This window comes from Chiloscyllium punctatum, chromosome 8 (genome assembly GCF_047496795.1).
Source record: "Chiloscyllium punctatum isolate Juve2018m chromosome 8, sChiPun1.3, whole genome shotgun sequence".
Taxonomy (NCBI): Eukaryota; Metazoa; Chordata; class Chondrichthyes; order Orectolobiformes; family Hemiscylliidae; genus Chiloscyllium; species Chiloscyllium punctatum.
Genome location: NC_092746.1, coordinates 70,293,260 through 70,311,229, shown reverse-complemented (window position 1 = coordinate 70,311,229; position 17,970 = coordinate 70,293,260). Strand labels below are relative to the sequence as shown.

The 17,970-nt window shown below is 38.6% G+C and overlaps 1 protein-coding gene across 1 annotated transcript in view; it reads right to left on the bottom strand.

Annotated features, from left to right (window-relative positions):
• ctnnal1 (catenin (cadherin-associated protein), alpha-like 1) overlaps nucleotides 1-17,970 on the bottom strand; it is a 314,649-nt gene that overhangs the window by 93,370 nt on the left and 203,309 nt on the right. Inside the window, exon 3 of the mRNA XM_072575745.1 lies at nucleotides 16,210-16,397. Coding sequence (XP_072431846.1) covers nucleotides 16,210-16,397 — 188 coding nt within the window. The remainder of the gene's footprint in view (nucleotides 1-16,209; nucleotides 16,398-17,970) is intronic.

Here is a 17,970-nt window from a genome sequence, read left to right as displayed (position 1 = left end):
ACACTGCCTAGGCCAGTATTTACAAACCATCCTGAGTGTCCTGGAAAAGATTATGCTGAACTCAACTCTTGAAATACTGCAGTCCATTTGATGTAGGAACACCCACAATGCTATTAGGGAAGGAGCTACATGACTTTAACCTAACAACATTGAAGCAATCGTAATATATTTCCAAGTCAGGCTGATAAGTGGCTTGGAGGGAAATTTCAGGTGATAGTGTCCCCATTTATCTGCTGCCTATTCCCATCCGAGTGGCAGTGCTTCATCTGGAGACTTACTGATGATGATTACCATCACCTAATAGGGTGATGAAACATCCGAAAATGAACTTTTCAGCTCAGCAAGCAAACCTACATCCAGAACCTCAACCTGAGCTACAAATCTTTTCAAAACTCACTAATTACCATAAAGTAAATATAACATGTCTGATTGAGCACTTAAACCAATCTAACACTCAGTACTTTGATTTAATCATCCATCTGACATTATTTTTGTTTTTCTCTTTTGGATAGATTTATGGGGCGAAATTATACTTTCCTCCCATCACAGAATCATAGAATTGCATTTGGCACATTGCATCTATTCTGGATCTCGAAAGAAGCATCCCCTACCTGCTCCCCATAGCCTTGCACCTTCTTCCTTTCCAGGTAAAAACCTAATTTCCCCCTAAATGCTTTCATTGAACCTTACTCCGTCACATGCTCAGACAATGCACTCCAGACATAAACTACTTGCTGCAATTCTGCATGTCTGCAACGCTTCTGTTACCAATTAAATGTCCTCTTATTTTTTCAATCTTTCTAGCAATAGGAAGACTGTTTTTCCATATCTACTTTATCTAGGCCTCTCATAAATATTTCCACCAAATCGCATCTCAACCTTACAAACTGATGAATAAGGCCATTTGGCTGCTCGAGCCTGCTCCACCATTCTATAAGGTCATGGTTTTAAATTCCTTATAACTTATCCACTCCCAATAACTTTGATTTTTCTGTTTAACAATAATCTATCTACTTCCACCTCAAAAGTACTAAATAACCTTGACTCCACTGCCTTATGAGACAGAGTTTCACAGTCTCACAGCCCATAAAGAAAAGATTTCTCCTTGTCTCTGTCCTAAAAGGGTGATCCATAATTTTTAAACACTGTCGCCTGCACAAACTCAAAAGAAAAAAAGTCCTTTCTATGTCCACCTTGTTATGATGATTCAGGATCTTTATATTCAGCAATCAAGTCAATCTACACTTTTCTAAATTCGAGGTGAAACCAGCCAAGTTTGTCCAACTTTTCTTCATAACAACGAAAATCTTCTCCAAAGTATATGAGCAAGTAAAATTTCTCATCCCTGGAACCTTTCTCAAATATATTCAACACTTTCTCTGATTCCTGAACATTTTTCCTAAATTGTGACAACCAGAACTGGGCCCAATACGCCAGTTTAAATTGCAGTAGAGTTTTATACAAGTTTAACCTAATCTCCCTGCTTCTGTACTTTATGCTCCTATTAAAGAAACATTGTTTATTAACCGTGCTCTTAAACTGTCCTATAACCTTGAATGATTTATGCACATATACACTTTCTGGGTCATCTTCGCCTGCACCCACTTCAAAACTGCAATCTTTAATTTGTATTGTCTCTTCATTTTCTTCCTAGCAAAGTGAATCAAAACAAAACTAAAAATAAAATCAGAGGGCAAATTGCATATTTGCATTAAATTTTGCAGAGAATTATATTAAACTACATTCATCTCAGTTACAATGCACTGTAAATTATGACTTAATACACATATTTGAAGCATTACTTTGTAAATCAGCATTCTGTCACATATATTTAGAAGGCTTATTGGACTTGAGATAGAGGAAAATGTTAGCTTTTGTTACTAATGCATGCAAAACACAAACTTGACAAATTGCTATATTAAATTGAGTATCAAGTGTGCCATTGTAAACTAAATTAACATAATTACTTTCTGAGCATCTTTTAAGATTTATTAGAGGTGGAATTGCATGACATTAATCATAGATACAAAAATAGCTAACTAGTAAGAAAAAAGAAGTTGCAGTTTTTAGTAAAACATTCTGATTACTATATTAATATCTGAAACAGCAAGTTACAATTCATTTTGAAAGCATCCATTCACAGTTTTTAAAATTTTAAATGGCCATTCAAATGTCACTATTTTACTGAGAACCCGCACTTTCTGAAAGCTGCAGTGTCTGATATATTAGTAGAAAATTTAATCCATTGTCCTAAACCTTCTAACATAAGAAAGGGAACCAAAAAATTTCACAACTTTATCAGGTACTTATGTCAGTTTCTATGACATATGATACAAAGTCATGACAAAATTGGCCTGATTAAATGGTGCTATAGAATATTTTTTCCAAGTTGAAACAAAAAAACGTTAAACCCCACTAACCCTCGTACCCCCTCACCCATACATCTCACATGTCTGAACCATGTAGTCTCAATCTCTCCATCAACTCCCAACGCCTCTCATGCAGCCATGTCAATCTAGGCCGCCAACCTAATTGGCCCTTCATGCCCTACATTCCAAGTTATAGCACTTCCATACCCATTCGCCCATTTTACTCTACATAGAAACAACCAATGGTGACAATAGGATGTATAACAAACTATTAATTCATGACTTCCAAATTTTTCTTTTAAAAATCTCCTTTATTACAGAACAATCATCTGATCATTATCCTTTAATGTATCAATGGCAAGCAACTGTAACTTTTATATTCTAATAGCCCACACATCCCTTAGTGGAGTGAACAGCTCAACTCCAAGAAAAATATTGCTTGATTGCCAGTTCTGGCTTTTTGATCTTCCTTGTTCAATAGCACAATGTTCATTTATGAGTAAGATAAAGGATTTTCAAGTACGTACAGTTGATGCTATTGATACTTTAAAAAATATGGATGATTGTAAAATAGCAAAATGAAGATTGTTTTAAAGAAATGAGCAAGTTATGAATAAATAACTTTTAAAAATTTTTATTATAAAGACATCCTGTTTTCACTAGAAATTCAATCAAATATATTGCGTGTGAATTGACTGGAACTGCCATAGCTTCATATGGAGGGTATTGGGGAACATAGCTTTGCTTGGAAGCATAAGAAAGAACTTTTGAACTTATCTCACAAAAGGTTCTTTCATCCTCTGTCTTTTCTGACAATTCTTTGAAAAGCTGATCAATGAAAATTGCAGTGGATCAGGACATGCCTATCTCCATGATGAAGTTAGTCAGATCAGGTATGTACAACTCAAGCTCTTAAAAAAGTACTCTTAAAATTCAAAATCCCTGGAAAAGGAGTATGGAAATCTGGAATCACATTTGGTCACAATCGCACCCCTCCATGAAGTCTCCCCAATTCTGACAATGTAGGCTGTAATGTCCTCTGATGTGATTTAGAGAAACAGTGCATATTTCTGTTAGAAAATACATAAGGGACATCCCATAGAACGCTTTAATATTGAGAATTCAACGAGGGTAGATACAAAGAAACTGTTTACAGTTATCGAGAGTCCAGAGCACAGGACCATAACTATTTTAGATTCACCTCTTTCATAAAAACAACAATTGGAACTTTGCCACATTTAAAATCTTTTTGAGGAAGAAGGGAATAGAGAAATGTGGAAACAAGGCAAGAAAAGACAGATGTGGAGTTTCAGCATTTCACCCTGAATGGCTTCTTTCTGTGCTGTAAATTCTAAGTAAGTAATTCCATGCAACCTAATTGGTCTCTGTACTGAAGGAATTAATATATGGGGTTGTCACTATGCTCTCTTGTAACTTGTCTGATTGTTTTCAAGGTTTGGAGTGTAACCGTCTTGTTCTTTTTTGATCTTTTCCTGTCCTGCTGTCTGCATGTTTTGTATCGATTTATATGAAATTGTTCAATGAAATATACAAGAACAATCTATTGCAAGTCGATAGATTTATTGTTGTCACATGCACTGAGATACAGTGAAGAGTGCTGTTTTGCCTGCTGTGAAGGCAGACTGTACCATAAAAAGTGCATCAGAGCAACAGAACACAGTGTTTAGTCACACAGAAGGTGCAGAGAGAGAGATCAGAATTAACATTTGAGAGATCCATTCAAAAGTTAACAATTGTAACATAAAAGATGCGTTTTTATCAATGAGAATTCGGTTGACTATGAATTATGTTCGTTTCCAACTTGCTTTTGTTTATTGGTTGAACCAGGGAAAAGGAAATGCCTAATTGACTTCTTCGTTAAAGGTACCATCTATGAAAAGCAAAGTGGTTAGGCACAAAGACAGGGCTTTGGTTGAAGTAATTTTATGACAGGTTCAGAAGCAATAGTGTAATCCAAAATGTTGTGCGATAAGAAGGTTACCTAAGCTATTTAAGCCTGTAATGGAGCTCTGCTTCAGTTTAAAAGGGAAAGGAAATATAACCTGGATGATCACATTAAATATTTAGTATGTTTAGGTCTTAGGTCCTCCCCTTTTCATTTAGTTACTGGATGTGTCACTATAATTTACTTATGTTAACAGACAGATAACTTTTAAAACAGAGATTCTGTATACAGCCAATTAGCTTCAAATTATGACAGAGAGGCAGTGAATCAGAGGTGTGGCAATAATGAGCAGTTCACACTGCTCATGCAGCTAAACAGGAAATTAAATAGTTTAAATCTTAATTAGTTTAGTAATCCAGCTATTTGCTGCACAAATCCACTCTTAATACTGAAATACCATGCAGACAATGGTTTCCATTTAGCAGTTGCGTGACAGTGATGAATGTAGGAGACAATTTTAAATCTGTTCACAAATTTCAAATCTGGTGAGTATTGTGCAAGGAAATTTTCATGAACTTAAAAAGGCAGCAAATATTCTGTTGTCCAGGCCTAAGGTAAATCAACTGTGACTAGAAGGGAACTGTTGCTCAAGATGTGAAACTGAATACCAATCAGGAACATCACAAATACAGTGAAAGTGGCAGATGGAATGCAATCTCGGTTAAGTGAGGGGATTTTTTTTGTTTAAACTGAATCAGTAATTACACTCAAACTGGAAGTAGATTGCTGTGGATGTGTAGGAAGATTTGGAAATAATTGTCAAAGCACAAAATGCAGGTTGACATTTTAAATAGACAAAGGAATAGCCCTTTAGTTGGAAAGGCAGGAAAAGCAACGTTTTGGGTAAAAGCCCTTCATCAGGAAACTTAATCCTGATGAAGGGCTATTGTCTGAAACATTGATTTTCCTGCTCCATGGATGCTGCCTGACCTGCTGTGCTTTTCCAGCACCACTCTAATCCTGACTCTAATCTCCAGCATCTGCAGTACCCACTTCCATCTTTTAGTGTGAAGGGCAAGGCCAGCAGGTGCAGGGAACACTGGGTGAACTACAGAACAAGAAGGGAGCATGTATCAGGTATAGACAGCAGAGATCGAGCGAATCCTGAGACAGCATAAGGCCAGTAGGAGTATACTCAACAGAGAAATCAGGAGGGCAAAAAGGGCCATGAGATATTTTTGGCAAATAGGTTTAAGGAGAATCCAAAGGGATTCTAAAATACATTAATGACAAAGGGGTAACTAGGGAGAGAATAGGGCCGCTTAAAGATTAACAAGACTGTCTGTGTGGAACCGTAGGAGATACTAAATGAGTATTTCATATCAGTGCTTACTGTGGAGAAGGATATGGAAGCTGGAGAACTTGGGAAATAATGATATCTTGAAATGCCCATATTACAGAGGAAGAGGTGCTATACATCTTAAAATGCATAAAGGTAGATGAGTCCCCAGCACCTGATCAGTTGCACCAAAGAACTCTGTGGGAGGCGGGGGAAGTGACTGCTGAGCCCTTTGCTTAGATATTTGTATCATTGATAGTCGCAGGTGAGATGCTGGAAGACTGGAGGTTTGCTAACATGGTGCAACTGTTCAAGAAAGGCTGTAAGGAAAAGCCAGGGAACTATGGACTGATGAGTCTGATGTCAGTGGTGGGTAACTTATTGGAGGGGGTTCAGAGATACAAGATTTACATGTATTGGGAAAGGCAAGTTCTGATTAGGGATAGTCGGCATGGGTCTGTACATGGGGAATCATGTCTCACTAACTTGATTGAGATTTTAGAAGAAGTGAAGAGGAGGATTGATTGATGAGGGCAGAACTGTGGACATTATGTATATGGGCTTCAGTGTGGCGTTTGAAAAGATTCTGCATAGTAGTCTGATTAGCAAGATTAGATCACGTGGAATACAAGGAGAACTAGACACTTGGATACAAAATCGGCTTGAAGGTAGGTGACAGAAGGCAGTGGTGGAAGGTTACTTTTCAGACTGGAGGCCTGTGACCAGTGGCATGCTGCAAGGATGATGCTGGGTCCACTGCTTTTCATCATTTATACAAATGATTTGGATGGGAATATAGGAAGTATAGTTAATAAGTTTGCATATGGAAGTTTACCTCAGAGTACAATGGAACCTTAATCAGATACGGAAATGGGCAAAGGAGTGGCAGATGGAGTTTAATTTAGATAAACGTGAGGTGCTGCATTTTGGAAAGGCAAGTCAGGGTAGAATTTATACACTTTATGGCAAGACCGTGGGAGTGTTGCCGAACAAAGAGACCTTGAGCTGCAGGTTCATAGCGGAGTCGCAGGTGAACAGAATAGTGAAGAAGGCATTTGGTATTGAATGCAGGTTTGCTTGCTGAGCTGGAAGGTTCATTTTCAGACATCGTGTCACCATGCTAGGTAACATCTGCAATGAGCCTCCAGACAAAGCACTGCTGATGATTCCTGCTTACTATTTATATGTTTGGGTTTCTTATGGTGATGTCATTTCCTATGGTGGTGTCATTTCCGGTTCTTTTTCTCAGGGGGTGGTAAATGGGGTTCAAGTCAATGTCTTTATTGGTCAGTTCATAGGGTATAGATGTTGGGAGGTACAGGACATTGGTCAGGCCCATTTTGGAATAATGCTTTCAATTCAAGTCTCTCTACTATAAAAAGGATGTTGTGAAACTTGAAAGGGTTCAGAAAAGAATTGCAAGGATGTTGCCAGGGTTGGAGGGTTTGATCTATAGGGAGAGGCTGAACAGGCGAGAGCTATTTTCCCTGGAGCATTCGAGGCTGAGGGGTGACATTTAAGAAGTTTATAAAATCATGAAGGCCACGGATAACGAGGATAGACAAGGTTATTTCCTCACGCTGGAGGAATCCAAAACTAGAGGACAAAGGTTTAAGGTAAGAGGGATCGAAGGGACTACTTTTTCAGAAGATGGTACATGTATGGATTCAGCTGCCAGTGGAGGTAGTGGAGGCTGGTACAACTACAACAGTTAAAAGGCTGGATGAACAGGAAGCGTTTAGAGGGATATAGGCCAAATGCTGGCAAATGGAACTGGATTAATTCAGGATATCCAGTCAGTACGGATGAGTTGGACCAAAGGGTCTGTTTCCATGCTGTGCATCTCTATGGCTCTACAACTGTTTATTTGTTCAGCAGATTAATGTCACAAGGTGTTTGGGTCAAATTACTTGCTTCTGTTCACTAATTTCTATGCATCCCTATATAAAACATAATGGAGGGAGATCTAACTCTGATCAGCAGGAATGAAGGGCTGGATGCACTGGTGAGTCCTGCAGGGAAAGATCCATTTTTCTACTAACCTGAGATTTTAACATTGCTGGTTTTGGCCAGATACTAGACCTAGCCATTCTTCTGGGCTCCAGAGGAGCACGACTACTCCCTCATGTGCCCAGGATTTTTCTGGGTCTCTATCGTCTGGGAATAGGACTCTTCCTGCTGTCCTCCCATCTGCAAAACCCCTGGAACATCTCCCCGCATGAAAGTCTCCTTTTAACTTTCATCTTTCCTATAGCTAGTTAATTGTTTCTTTCTACTGAAATGAGCCAACATTCCAATTCTGACACTGACTTCTATGTGGAATTGGCATATACTCATCAGCTTCCCACCAAGAATTAGCATTGGCCTGCATGTAATTTCACCAAGTGTCAATCATGATACACATTTAAGATGATGACACTATGTAGAATATGTAAGACCATGAGACAGAGGAGTAGAAGTAGAACATTCAGCCCATCCGTCCTACTCCATAAACAATGAGAAAGGCAAAGTGTCTGAGTGTGAAATTTCACCAATATCTCTCCAGTCCATAAATCTTCTGATCACACCTGTTTTATGTCAACACGTACTGGGTCTGTAACTGAAATGGTGAAATTAATCTGACAAACATACATGCACCCTTCTCAACAAAACAGAATGGATGACTATCATGTTGTTCTTTAGCAACTGCCCATGGCTTACATGCTACCTGCTAGCAAAAAAAATCTTTTCAATCCAGTGCATGATCTCAAGAGTAGCAGCGTAGGAATAAAGGTGAGAATATATATTGGTCTCAGAGATGACCACATATTCAAAATATGGCCAAATAGAAGCAAGAGTCATGCATTACTGAGAGTCCCGTTTGCCTATTGAACAAAAGTGACTACCCTTCAAAAGTAATTAATTGTCCACAAAAACAATTGGGACCTCCTGAGGTGATATACATTAAACAAAACCAAGTCCTTTCTTTCCTAATGATCATTTAGCAAAGCAGTTATGAAAAACAAAATAAAATCTAGTTCTTTGTACATTAGTCTATGCATTTGTCATTTATCTCAAACAGACCTGTATTGCACAGGTCTGCCTTGATAATTACTACAAAACAACAGCAGAACTTTGAAAAAACTATCTTTTTTTAAGCTTTTATTAAAAATAATTATATGGAAAACAACATGAATTTCCTCTGGCAACTTGTCTCAACATTTAACAGTTCTTAAGTTCTTGGAAGAGAGACTGATAAATTGGGTTTGAATGTAAAATCAAATAAGATCATAATTCAGGGATGGGCCTGAGTGTATTCTAGTGGAGAAGAGCAACAGGTGTCCTGACGCCGCTCACTTGTCAGGACTTAGAAAATTCTGGTCATGTCCAAAGTAGAGCAAACCTACAATTAGTGAGTGAAGGACAAAGCAGAAAGATGGAAAGCAATGAATCCAAATTGGCATTACTTTTCCTGGTTTCAGAGAAGCTGAACTAAAAAACATTTTCTCGACATTTTCAAAGCAACCTTTAAGGATTACTCAGATCTTGGAATGATTAGACAGAGCATTAATGCTACAAACTCTAATCATTAGTAATGAATTTCCATTAGGGTCTTTTCAACAGCCTCAGGATTCTGATTTGCATACAAGGGTACCCTCCAGGACTGTAACTTGATGGCTTTCAATTTGACAAACTCTGATGTTTTATTCATTTCCTGTGTTTTGTTTCACTTACAAAAACCAGGGAAAAGGATAGTGAATTTCTCCCCACAGCATGTTAGGTTTTAAGTCTGCACAGTTAGAAGGAACTGCTTCAGGGTAAGAGTTTAGCCTTTACATGACATATATTTTTGTAACATTACACAGAAGGAAAGATAAAGTACTGAAAATACAACTTTTGTCTTTTATTTAGTTTCAGACTGTGAAATACTAGAAGGCAGCTGCCCACGAGCTTTCAGCTCTTACCAACAGTGCCATGCAACTACAAGAGCTTGTTATTTTGTTCTGACAAGCGAGCAAGTTTAATGCTAAAGTAAATCAAGAAAAATGCAGCAAATTTTCAAACTCAGCAAGCTGATGCATATCAACAATGTTTTCATTCCATATTCATTGACAGCATCAGCAAAATCACAGAGCAAGGATAATTTCTTCCCTAGCACACACCTCTCCTAAGTTATGAGAGGAGTTTTTCATTTCACGTGGACTGGGAGGAATAAAGATGGCGAAGTTCTAGAATCTATTTGGTACACATGCTTTACGGTGGACACAAAACAAGTCATACTAGATTAAGTGTGAATAATGAACTAAAATTAGCTGACAAAATGGCCACAAGGTTAGGTTTTGCAAATAGTGGCCATAGTAGGCTTGAATTTGGTATTAGGTTTGGGATAAATGAGGTAGAGTCTCTAGTCATTCTTTAAATTTAATAAACAATAGAGAGATGAAAAATGAATTGACCACCGAAAATTAGGTGGAATATTAGCAGGGGTGAGAGGGGTAGCAGTGTGTGGTGGTCAGAGGGAGGTATTAATGGAGATGACAAAAGACAATGAGAATTACTTGATACAAAATCGGTATGGTCCATGAAACGTATAACAACCATGGTCAACGGTGAGATTGGAGACAACTGACCCGATTCTCTAGGAAACAGGGTTTTAAAAATGGTGAGTGGGGGACAGACACTGAGTTTCATCTCCATTTCCAACAGTTCTCAAAAATTTTAGTTGAGTAATGAAAGCAGAGCATGACTCAAGCAGAGGGAAACCCAAACTCAACAAAGTCATTTGAATTAAGTGTCGAGTTTGAAGAGACCATATTACAGTTGCTGCAAATGTCCGAACACACTCTGAGGAAGTCATAAATCAGACACCAATGCTCTCCAAGGGCAGGTAAGTCTGCTGACCAATCACAGAGAATCACAGAATTGGGGTTACAGTGAAGAGCTTCATTCAGACACTGTGCCTACCACCAGCATAACAAATGAGCATCTCACCTACTGCCATTCTCTTGCCTTCTCTCTGTAATCCTGCATGTTATTCCTTCTCAAATAACAATCCAATTCACTCCTGAATTCCTTAATCGAATCCAGATTTTAAGTACTCACAAAGTGAAAAAGCTTTTCTTTACATCACTTTTGCTCACTTTACCAAAGCTTTTAAATCAGATTGTGATCTGAACTCTTTGCAATCTTCACCTCTTCGAAGTACAGAAAAAGCTGGTTGCAGCTGCCAGCGACTGTGACAAAACTAGACTGCTTTGATTGACAGGTCAGCTGATGTAAAATCGGTTTGAGAAACTGCAGTAGAATTCTTTCTTGACATTTCCCCAGGAGATGTGCGTTATGCATGTCTGGATCAATTTCAAAATCTAGACTCATCCCAGCAGAGAATTCTGAGTTTAAAGTCAGAATTTCTAAAGGAGGGTTACTGGATATGAAAAGTTAACTGTTTTCTCCCCACAGATGCCTGCTGAGTTTCTCTAGCTATCTCTGTTGCTTTTTGATTTGTCAAAGTTTGACAGATACTTCAAAAAGTTTTTTTTGAAGATTTGGTGTATGAAGTGATGACTTTTGTAAGATATAAATCACTTGAAGAGACCTAAAGGATTTGACACTTTAATGAAATGGTAGGTTTTTATCCACTATCAAATGTATTCTGAGACTTGTATTAGGTTTTTAGAAGCCTATTTGATTCCCAAGATCTGCTCATCATGGATGCTGGGGATGAAGGCAGAGGAAGTTAGCATGGAGAATGATGGGGTGAGGAGTGTGAGTAGTAAGTAACGGAAGGCCCAAAATTATCTAAACAAAAAAAAATGACAGTTACCAGAAAAACATGAGAGTTGTCTCATTCGCTGGATTTTAAGTGAGTCAGAAGGGACTTGACTGAAACATGATAGATATGGAAAAGGTATTTCTCCTCATTGGAGAATCTACAACTAGGGGTCACTGTTTAAAAATCAGTGGTAACCCTTTTAAAATAAAGATGTGATGACTCTTCTGAGGGTTGAGTGTCTTTGGAACTCTCTTCCTTTCTGTAAAAGGTGATGGAGGCAGAGTCATTGAATATTTTTAAGGGAGAGGTAAATAGATTCTTGTTAAGCCAAGGAGTGAAATGTTAACAGGGATAGAGGGGAATGCAAATTTGACGTTAGAATCTGATCAGCTTTGATCTTTTTGAATAGTGGGGCAGGATTGAGGACCTGGATGGTCGACTCGAGCTTTTAATTCATATGCTTGTATCTTCATAAGTAACCAGAACATAAGCTCCAGAGGAAATAAAGCTGGACTTCCATTTTTAAATATGTGTTCAAGGAAACAGACATCTCTGGTTCAGCACACATTTTTATCAGTCCCTAACTGCCCTGAGGATGGTGGTGGTGAGCTATCTTCTCAAACTATGACAGTCCTCGTAGCATAGAAACACCTACAAGTACTGCTTGGAGAGGTGTTCCAGGACTTTGACCCAGCAACAGTGACGAAATAGCAACATGTTTCCAAATCAGGATGGTGGGGACTTGGAGGGGAACTGGCAGGTAATGGTGCTCCCATACATCGGCTGCCCTCATCACTCTACATGGTAAAATGTCTGGATTTAGAAGGTTCGGCTGAAGAATCCTGCAGTGCATCTTGTAGATGGCATACATTGTTCCCACTGAAGTTTGATGGCGAAGGGAGTGAATAGTGAAGGTGATGGACGTGTTGCCAATCAAGCAAGCTGCTTTGTCCTGGATGGTGTCAAGCTTCTTGGGTGTTTTTGGATCTGCACCCATCCAGTCAAGTGGAGAGTATTCGTCACACTCGACTTGTGTATTTTAGATACTAGACAGTCACTGGGGAAATAGCTGCTGAGTTGTAAACTGCAGGATTCCTCTTTTACCAGCACTTATAGTCATAGTATGTACATAGCTGGTCTAGTTAGTTTGTAGTCAAAGTTTAGCCCCAGAAAGTTGTCAGTGAGGAATTCATCAATTTGTAATGCCACTGAATGTCAAAGACATCACTTAATCTAGTTTGGTTAGTTCACCTTGATGCCACACAGAGTTGAATTCTACACTGGTATCAAGAATAGACCTTGTCTTTGGAGTTCAATTTTTGTTTCCACGTTTGATCCAAGGTTGTGATGCGGTCAAGAGCAGAGTAACCCTGCAGAAACCAAACTAACTGCCAGTAAGCAGGTTCATCCTTTGCAAGTACTATTTGATAGCACTTCCGAAGATCCCTTCACTTTGCTGATGATTCAGAGTAGATTGATAGAGCAGTAACTAGCTGGGATGTATTTGTCGTCCCTCTTATGAACGGAATGTACCTGGACAGTTTTTCACATTGTCAGATAAATGCCAGTGTTGTAGCAGTCCTGGAACAATAGGGGCATGGCTAATTCTAACCAGCACACCTCAGCACATGTACAACCATGTGAACACCTAAGCTCTTCTTCTAGGTTTATTGGACCCGGCTCCATCCTGCACTCTCAATCCTGGAAGGAAAAATCTTACAATTCTTCGTATTTCTTACAAAGGCATTTTGAACAAGCCAAAAAAAAAATCCAGTTCAATCTATGCTATGAGGTCTATATCAAGTTAAAGGTTGTGGTAGATATCTTCCATGATATCATTGACTGTTGAAAAGGTTTGGGGTGCTGAATGATCTAAACCTCCTCCTATATGCTACAGTACATTTTGGGTATTGCTGTAAACAAAAACGCATTTTTGCAAAGTTTCCCATCTGGCACTCATCAGGATAATTCACAAGAAATATAAATATAGAGGGAAAAAGTACTTAAAATGTATGAGAGGAAATGTTGATTGGTTAGTAAGTGAACTCTGATTGGTAGAGGCATTGATGTGGAGGATGCACCAGCTGCAACTCAGACATTCAAGCCTGCCAATAAGTGGAAGTGTTATCTCTCTTAAATAACTCGAAAAGACTTTGAAAAAGGAAAGAAAACTAACTCGAGCCAAGACCTTGGTCAACTAACTGACCACTAAATTGATGATTATTGCAGTCAAAAAACGTGGCACTGGAAAAGCACAGCAGGTCAGGCAGCATCCGAGGAGCAGGAGATTCAACGTTTCAGGCATAAGCCCTTCATCAGGATGGGGAGAGAGAGAGAGAGAGAGAGACAGAGAGAGACAGAGAGAGTCTCTATCTGGGGGGGAAGGGGGTGGTGTAGCTGGGAAGGCAATAGTAGATGAAGGTGGGGGGGGGGGTGATGGTGATAGGTCGGGGGAGGATGGAGCAGATAGGTGGGAAGGAAGATGGACATGTTGGACAGCTCAAGAAGGCAGTGCTGAGTCCCAAGGTTGGATCTGGGATGAAGTGGGGGGGGCAGGGGGAGAGATGAGGAAATTTGTGAAGTCAACGTTGATGCGGTGTGGTTGGAGGGTCCCAAGGCGGAAGTTGAGGCGCTCTTCCTCCAGACATCAGGTAGCTTGGATTTGGTGGTGGACGAGGCGCAGGATTTGCATGTCCTTGGCAGAGTGGGAGGGTGTGTTGAAGTGGTCGGTTCCAGGGCAGTGGGGTTGTTTGGTGCATGTGTCCCAGATATGATCCCTGAAACGTTCTGCGAGTTGGCATATCTCCCCAATGTAGAAGAGACCACATCGAGAGCAATAGACACAGCAGGTGAGATGTTTGGATGTGCAGGAATGTCATTACTGGATGTGGAAGGATCCTTTGGATGGAGGTTAGGGGAGATGTGTGGATGCAGGTTTTGCATCTCTTGCATTGGCAAGGGAAAGTGCTGGAGTGGAGGGTGGGCTGATAGGGGGCGTGGACCTAACAAGGGAGTTGAGGAGGGAATGGTCCCTGCGGAATGCTGATAGGGGTAGGGAGGGAAATATAGTTCTGGTGATGGGGTCTGATTGTAGGTGGCGGAAATGGCAGAGGTTGATGCGCTGTATCCAGAGATTAGTGGTGTGTAAGGTGAGAACCAGAGGGGTTCTATCCTTGTTGCGGTAGGAGGGGTGAGGTTCAAGGGCAGATGCCTTCAACAACATGATACCATTGTTATCAATATGAAAATCACTTTATTCCACCACATTTGCTTTGGACTCTGATTCACAGACTTTGAACCTTTTGCCTATATGCTTTTCACCCACAATACTCACGTGAAGACCATTTATCTTGTTTATAACTTGTATGCATTTGGATTTAAGTTTGAATATTAGTAATTAATAATTTTTTTGCCACATTATTTGAATATAAGTTGACTTTTTTTTGGTTTTCTTGTTCATTGATCAAATTGGTATGAGTTTCTTTTGTCTTAGGCAGTGATAACAATCAGGCATTAACCATCCTAGAGATTAAATTGGTCACATTTCACACATGTGATAACCCCTGGAATAGTATTGAAAGACTTCCACTATTCCCATCAAGGTCATGACAAGAGGTTTGAACACAAGAATGTGGTAGAAAGTACATGTACACACATCATACTTGTTCCAATTCAATAAAACAGGTGACAGCCATTCTCTGTTTTGTTTCTTTAGGGAAATGGCTCAACCAATAAGTGTCAACCTACCTGGATTAAAATGTAAATAATAAAGTATAACAGTTAACCGTCAGTTTCATTAATCTCAAACATTCTCCATCGCAATACCGTTGCCAGAGACCACTTGCCAAACAATGAGCACTCTCTTCTCATATACTGTAAATGCTACTTTCCCTGTTCATTGATATTTCTTTCTAAATATCCTGATGAACACAAAACATTTTGACAAACTGTTCTTCTTCCATGCAGTAATCAAGTTCTACATAACCAAATAACTAATTTACATTTTCTTTGACCCGCTCACTTCTTCAGTGCTTTGTCAAAAAACGTAAACAGCTGACCTCAGTACTTTGTGATTAGTGCTATTTATTTGAGAGGTCGTCAAAGTATTTGATTGTCTCAGGATTAGCACTTAAGACACAGGAGTATTTTAATTATCACTAAAATAAATATCATAGTAGTGCTAGAAAACAGAAATTAAAATTGAAAATGTCGGAGAAACTCAAAAGCTCTAGAAAAGTATGTGGAGAGAGAAACTGAGTTAACATTTCAAATCTGATACGACTCTTCTTCAGAACTCAAAGGGATTGGAAAATGTTGGGTTTTATGCTGTTGATAGAGGAGAAGTAGGAGCAAGATGGTAAAAGGTACTCAGACCAAAAGACCAAGTACTAATGATGCTGTAATTACCTCATTGTTTCCTTTGTACATGTGTTAATACAATTTTTAGCTAAGGTAATTTATGAACAAATAAACAAAGAAGGTTTCTTCCCCAGATGCCAGAGACATTAAAGTTCACATATTCATTGTTTCAAAAGCAATTAGATTGTATCAAATAACCAAAGTATCCACTTTGCCTTTGCAATTGCTTCTCTTCATTCAACAAGAAAATACATTATCCAAGGCTATAATTGTAACAGCCTCAGTTATTTGTATTAATAGAAGAAAGATACAGTATTCTGTAAAAAGGCAATCTGTGGTTGGTCTTTTCTCATGTTATTACAGGTTCAATGCAATATTAGTCATTAGTTTACTTTTAATAAAACTTCACATTTTAGTCTAATTTTCGAACTGTATGAAGTTCTTTTTTGATGTAAATGTCCTGATAGTTTAAACAGTTACATACCTTGCTTCTGGAGTTGATGATTTGCTTTATGACTACCCTGTCTGCCAACACTAGTACTTTTGTAACAGAAGACAGTAGAAGCCGTGCAGCTTTAATCATTCCAGTTTTATCTGTATAAACTGTTGCCCTTGTATCTGATTCTGGCTGGTCAAAGGCACCCACATCAGTCAACTGTGCAATGCTCTCTCCTACAGATCAATAAAACAAAGTATACATTAAACATGCTTAAATACATCAAGACAATATCAAATTTTGAAATTCATGCAAGCATATATTTAATGCAAGTAGTTTCTAGAAGACTGAATTACATTGTCATTTACAAATTAATGGTAATACAGAGCAGAAAGAAAGATATTTCCAACCACTTGGTATTCAAAAGAAAAATATCTAAGTGTAAAGTTGACAATAAAAGGAATTTTAACCATAATTTTAAAAGTAGCTTCAAGGTTGCCATCATTTCTTCTGTACTGAACACAGTTACTTCTATTGACAAATTTTCCAAGCTTATTGATGATAACATTGATTTCCTTCCTAACAATAAATGATGCATCAAGCAATAAATTGGAAGAAGACACACAAAACGGAGCCATTTTTAAAATAGAAACAGCCAGAGAGAAAGGAAATGTGGGCTGCAGTTGAAGACAGAACATTTTGTTAAAGTCAAAATATCAGAATTCTGATAAGTGTATTAACAAAAATAATGGTATTGAATATACGCAACTCTAATTTTGCAAGGTTTCTTTAAACAAATTGCTCTTTGCAGGTAATATCCCAGCAATTAGGTACTCCACTAGAATGCGAACTGGCCAGCCAGCCATGCCCATGTCTCACATTTGTATCAATATTGTTCCTTTACCGTGTAGAGCAAAAGCTCTGCCGTAGTCTAGTTCACTGAATGTAATTGTGCACTTCATTATTACAATTCAGCATTTATATTTCTTGGCAACATGGACGTTTTTCCATTTGCCTTGTACATTTGTACGATGATACTTATCCATAGGCAATACAGCACAGTCATGCGAGTGTAGCTTCCTCACTTAAGCCCCTCACATGTTCCCCACCTAAATGTATCACTAATACACAATTTCCCTCTCCTTCATGCTGGGCTAGCTTCTCCTTAAATGTATCAACATGACTTGCTTTGTCAACATGTGATAGAAAATTCTACATTCTTCCCATTCTTTGGGTAAATCTCCCACTTGTCTGGAATTCCATATTGGATTTCTTGGTGACGATCCTAAAACTTATAATTTGTAGTTATTTCTAAGCCTGAACAGGAAACATATTCTCCATATCCACTATCTTTTACTTCAGAATTTTAAATGCCTCAAGTCACCCTACAGCAGAAGAAGTACAGCCTGTTCATCCATTCTTGACATATATAGCCACGTGACCTTATAACTCTTTTCTGCTACCTTTTCAGTGCCTCTATATCCTTTTTGTAACATAATGAGTAGAATTACTTGGAAAGCTCCAAAACTGGGCTAACCAAAATTTGATACTGGTTTAATAATAACTTTTCTACTTTTCAATTCTATTCCTTTAGAAATGAAGTCTAATGTTAATGATCTTGCAAAACTGTGGTGCAACTTATAATAAGTTGTGCATCTGTAAATTCTGTTCAGCTACTCCATCAAGACTAGTTCCTTCCAAGTAGTAAGTGAACTTACTTCTTTTCCCTACTTAAATGGACCAGCTCATATTTAACGATGTTACACTTTATTTACCAACAATTGCCCATCTTGCAAGTTTATTAATGCC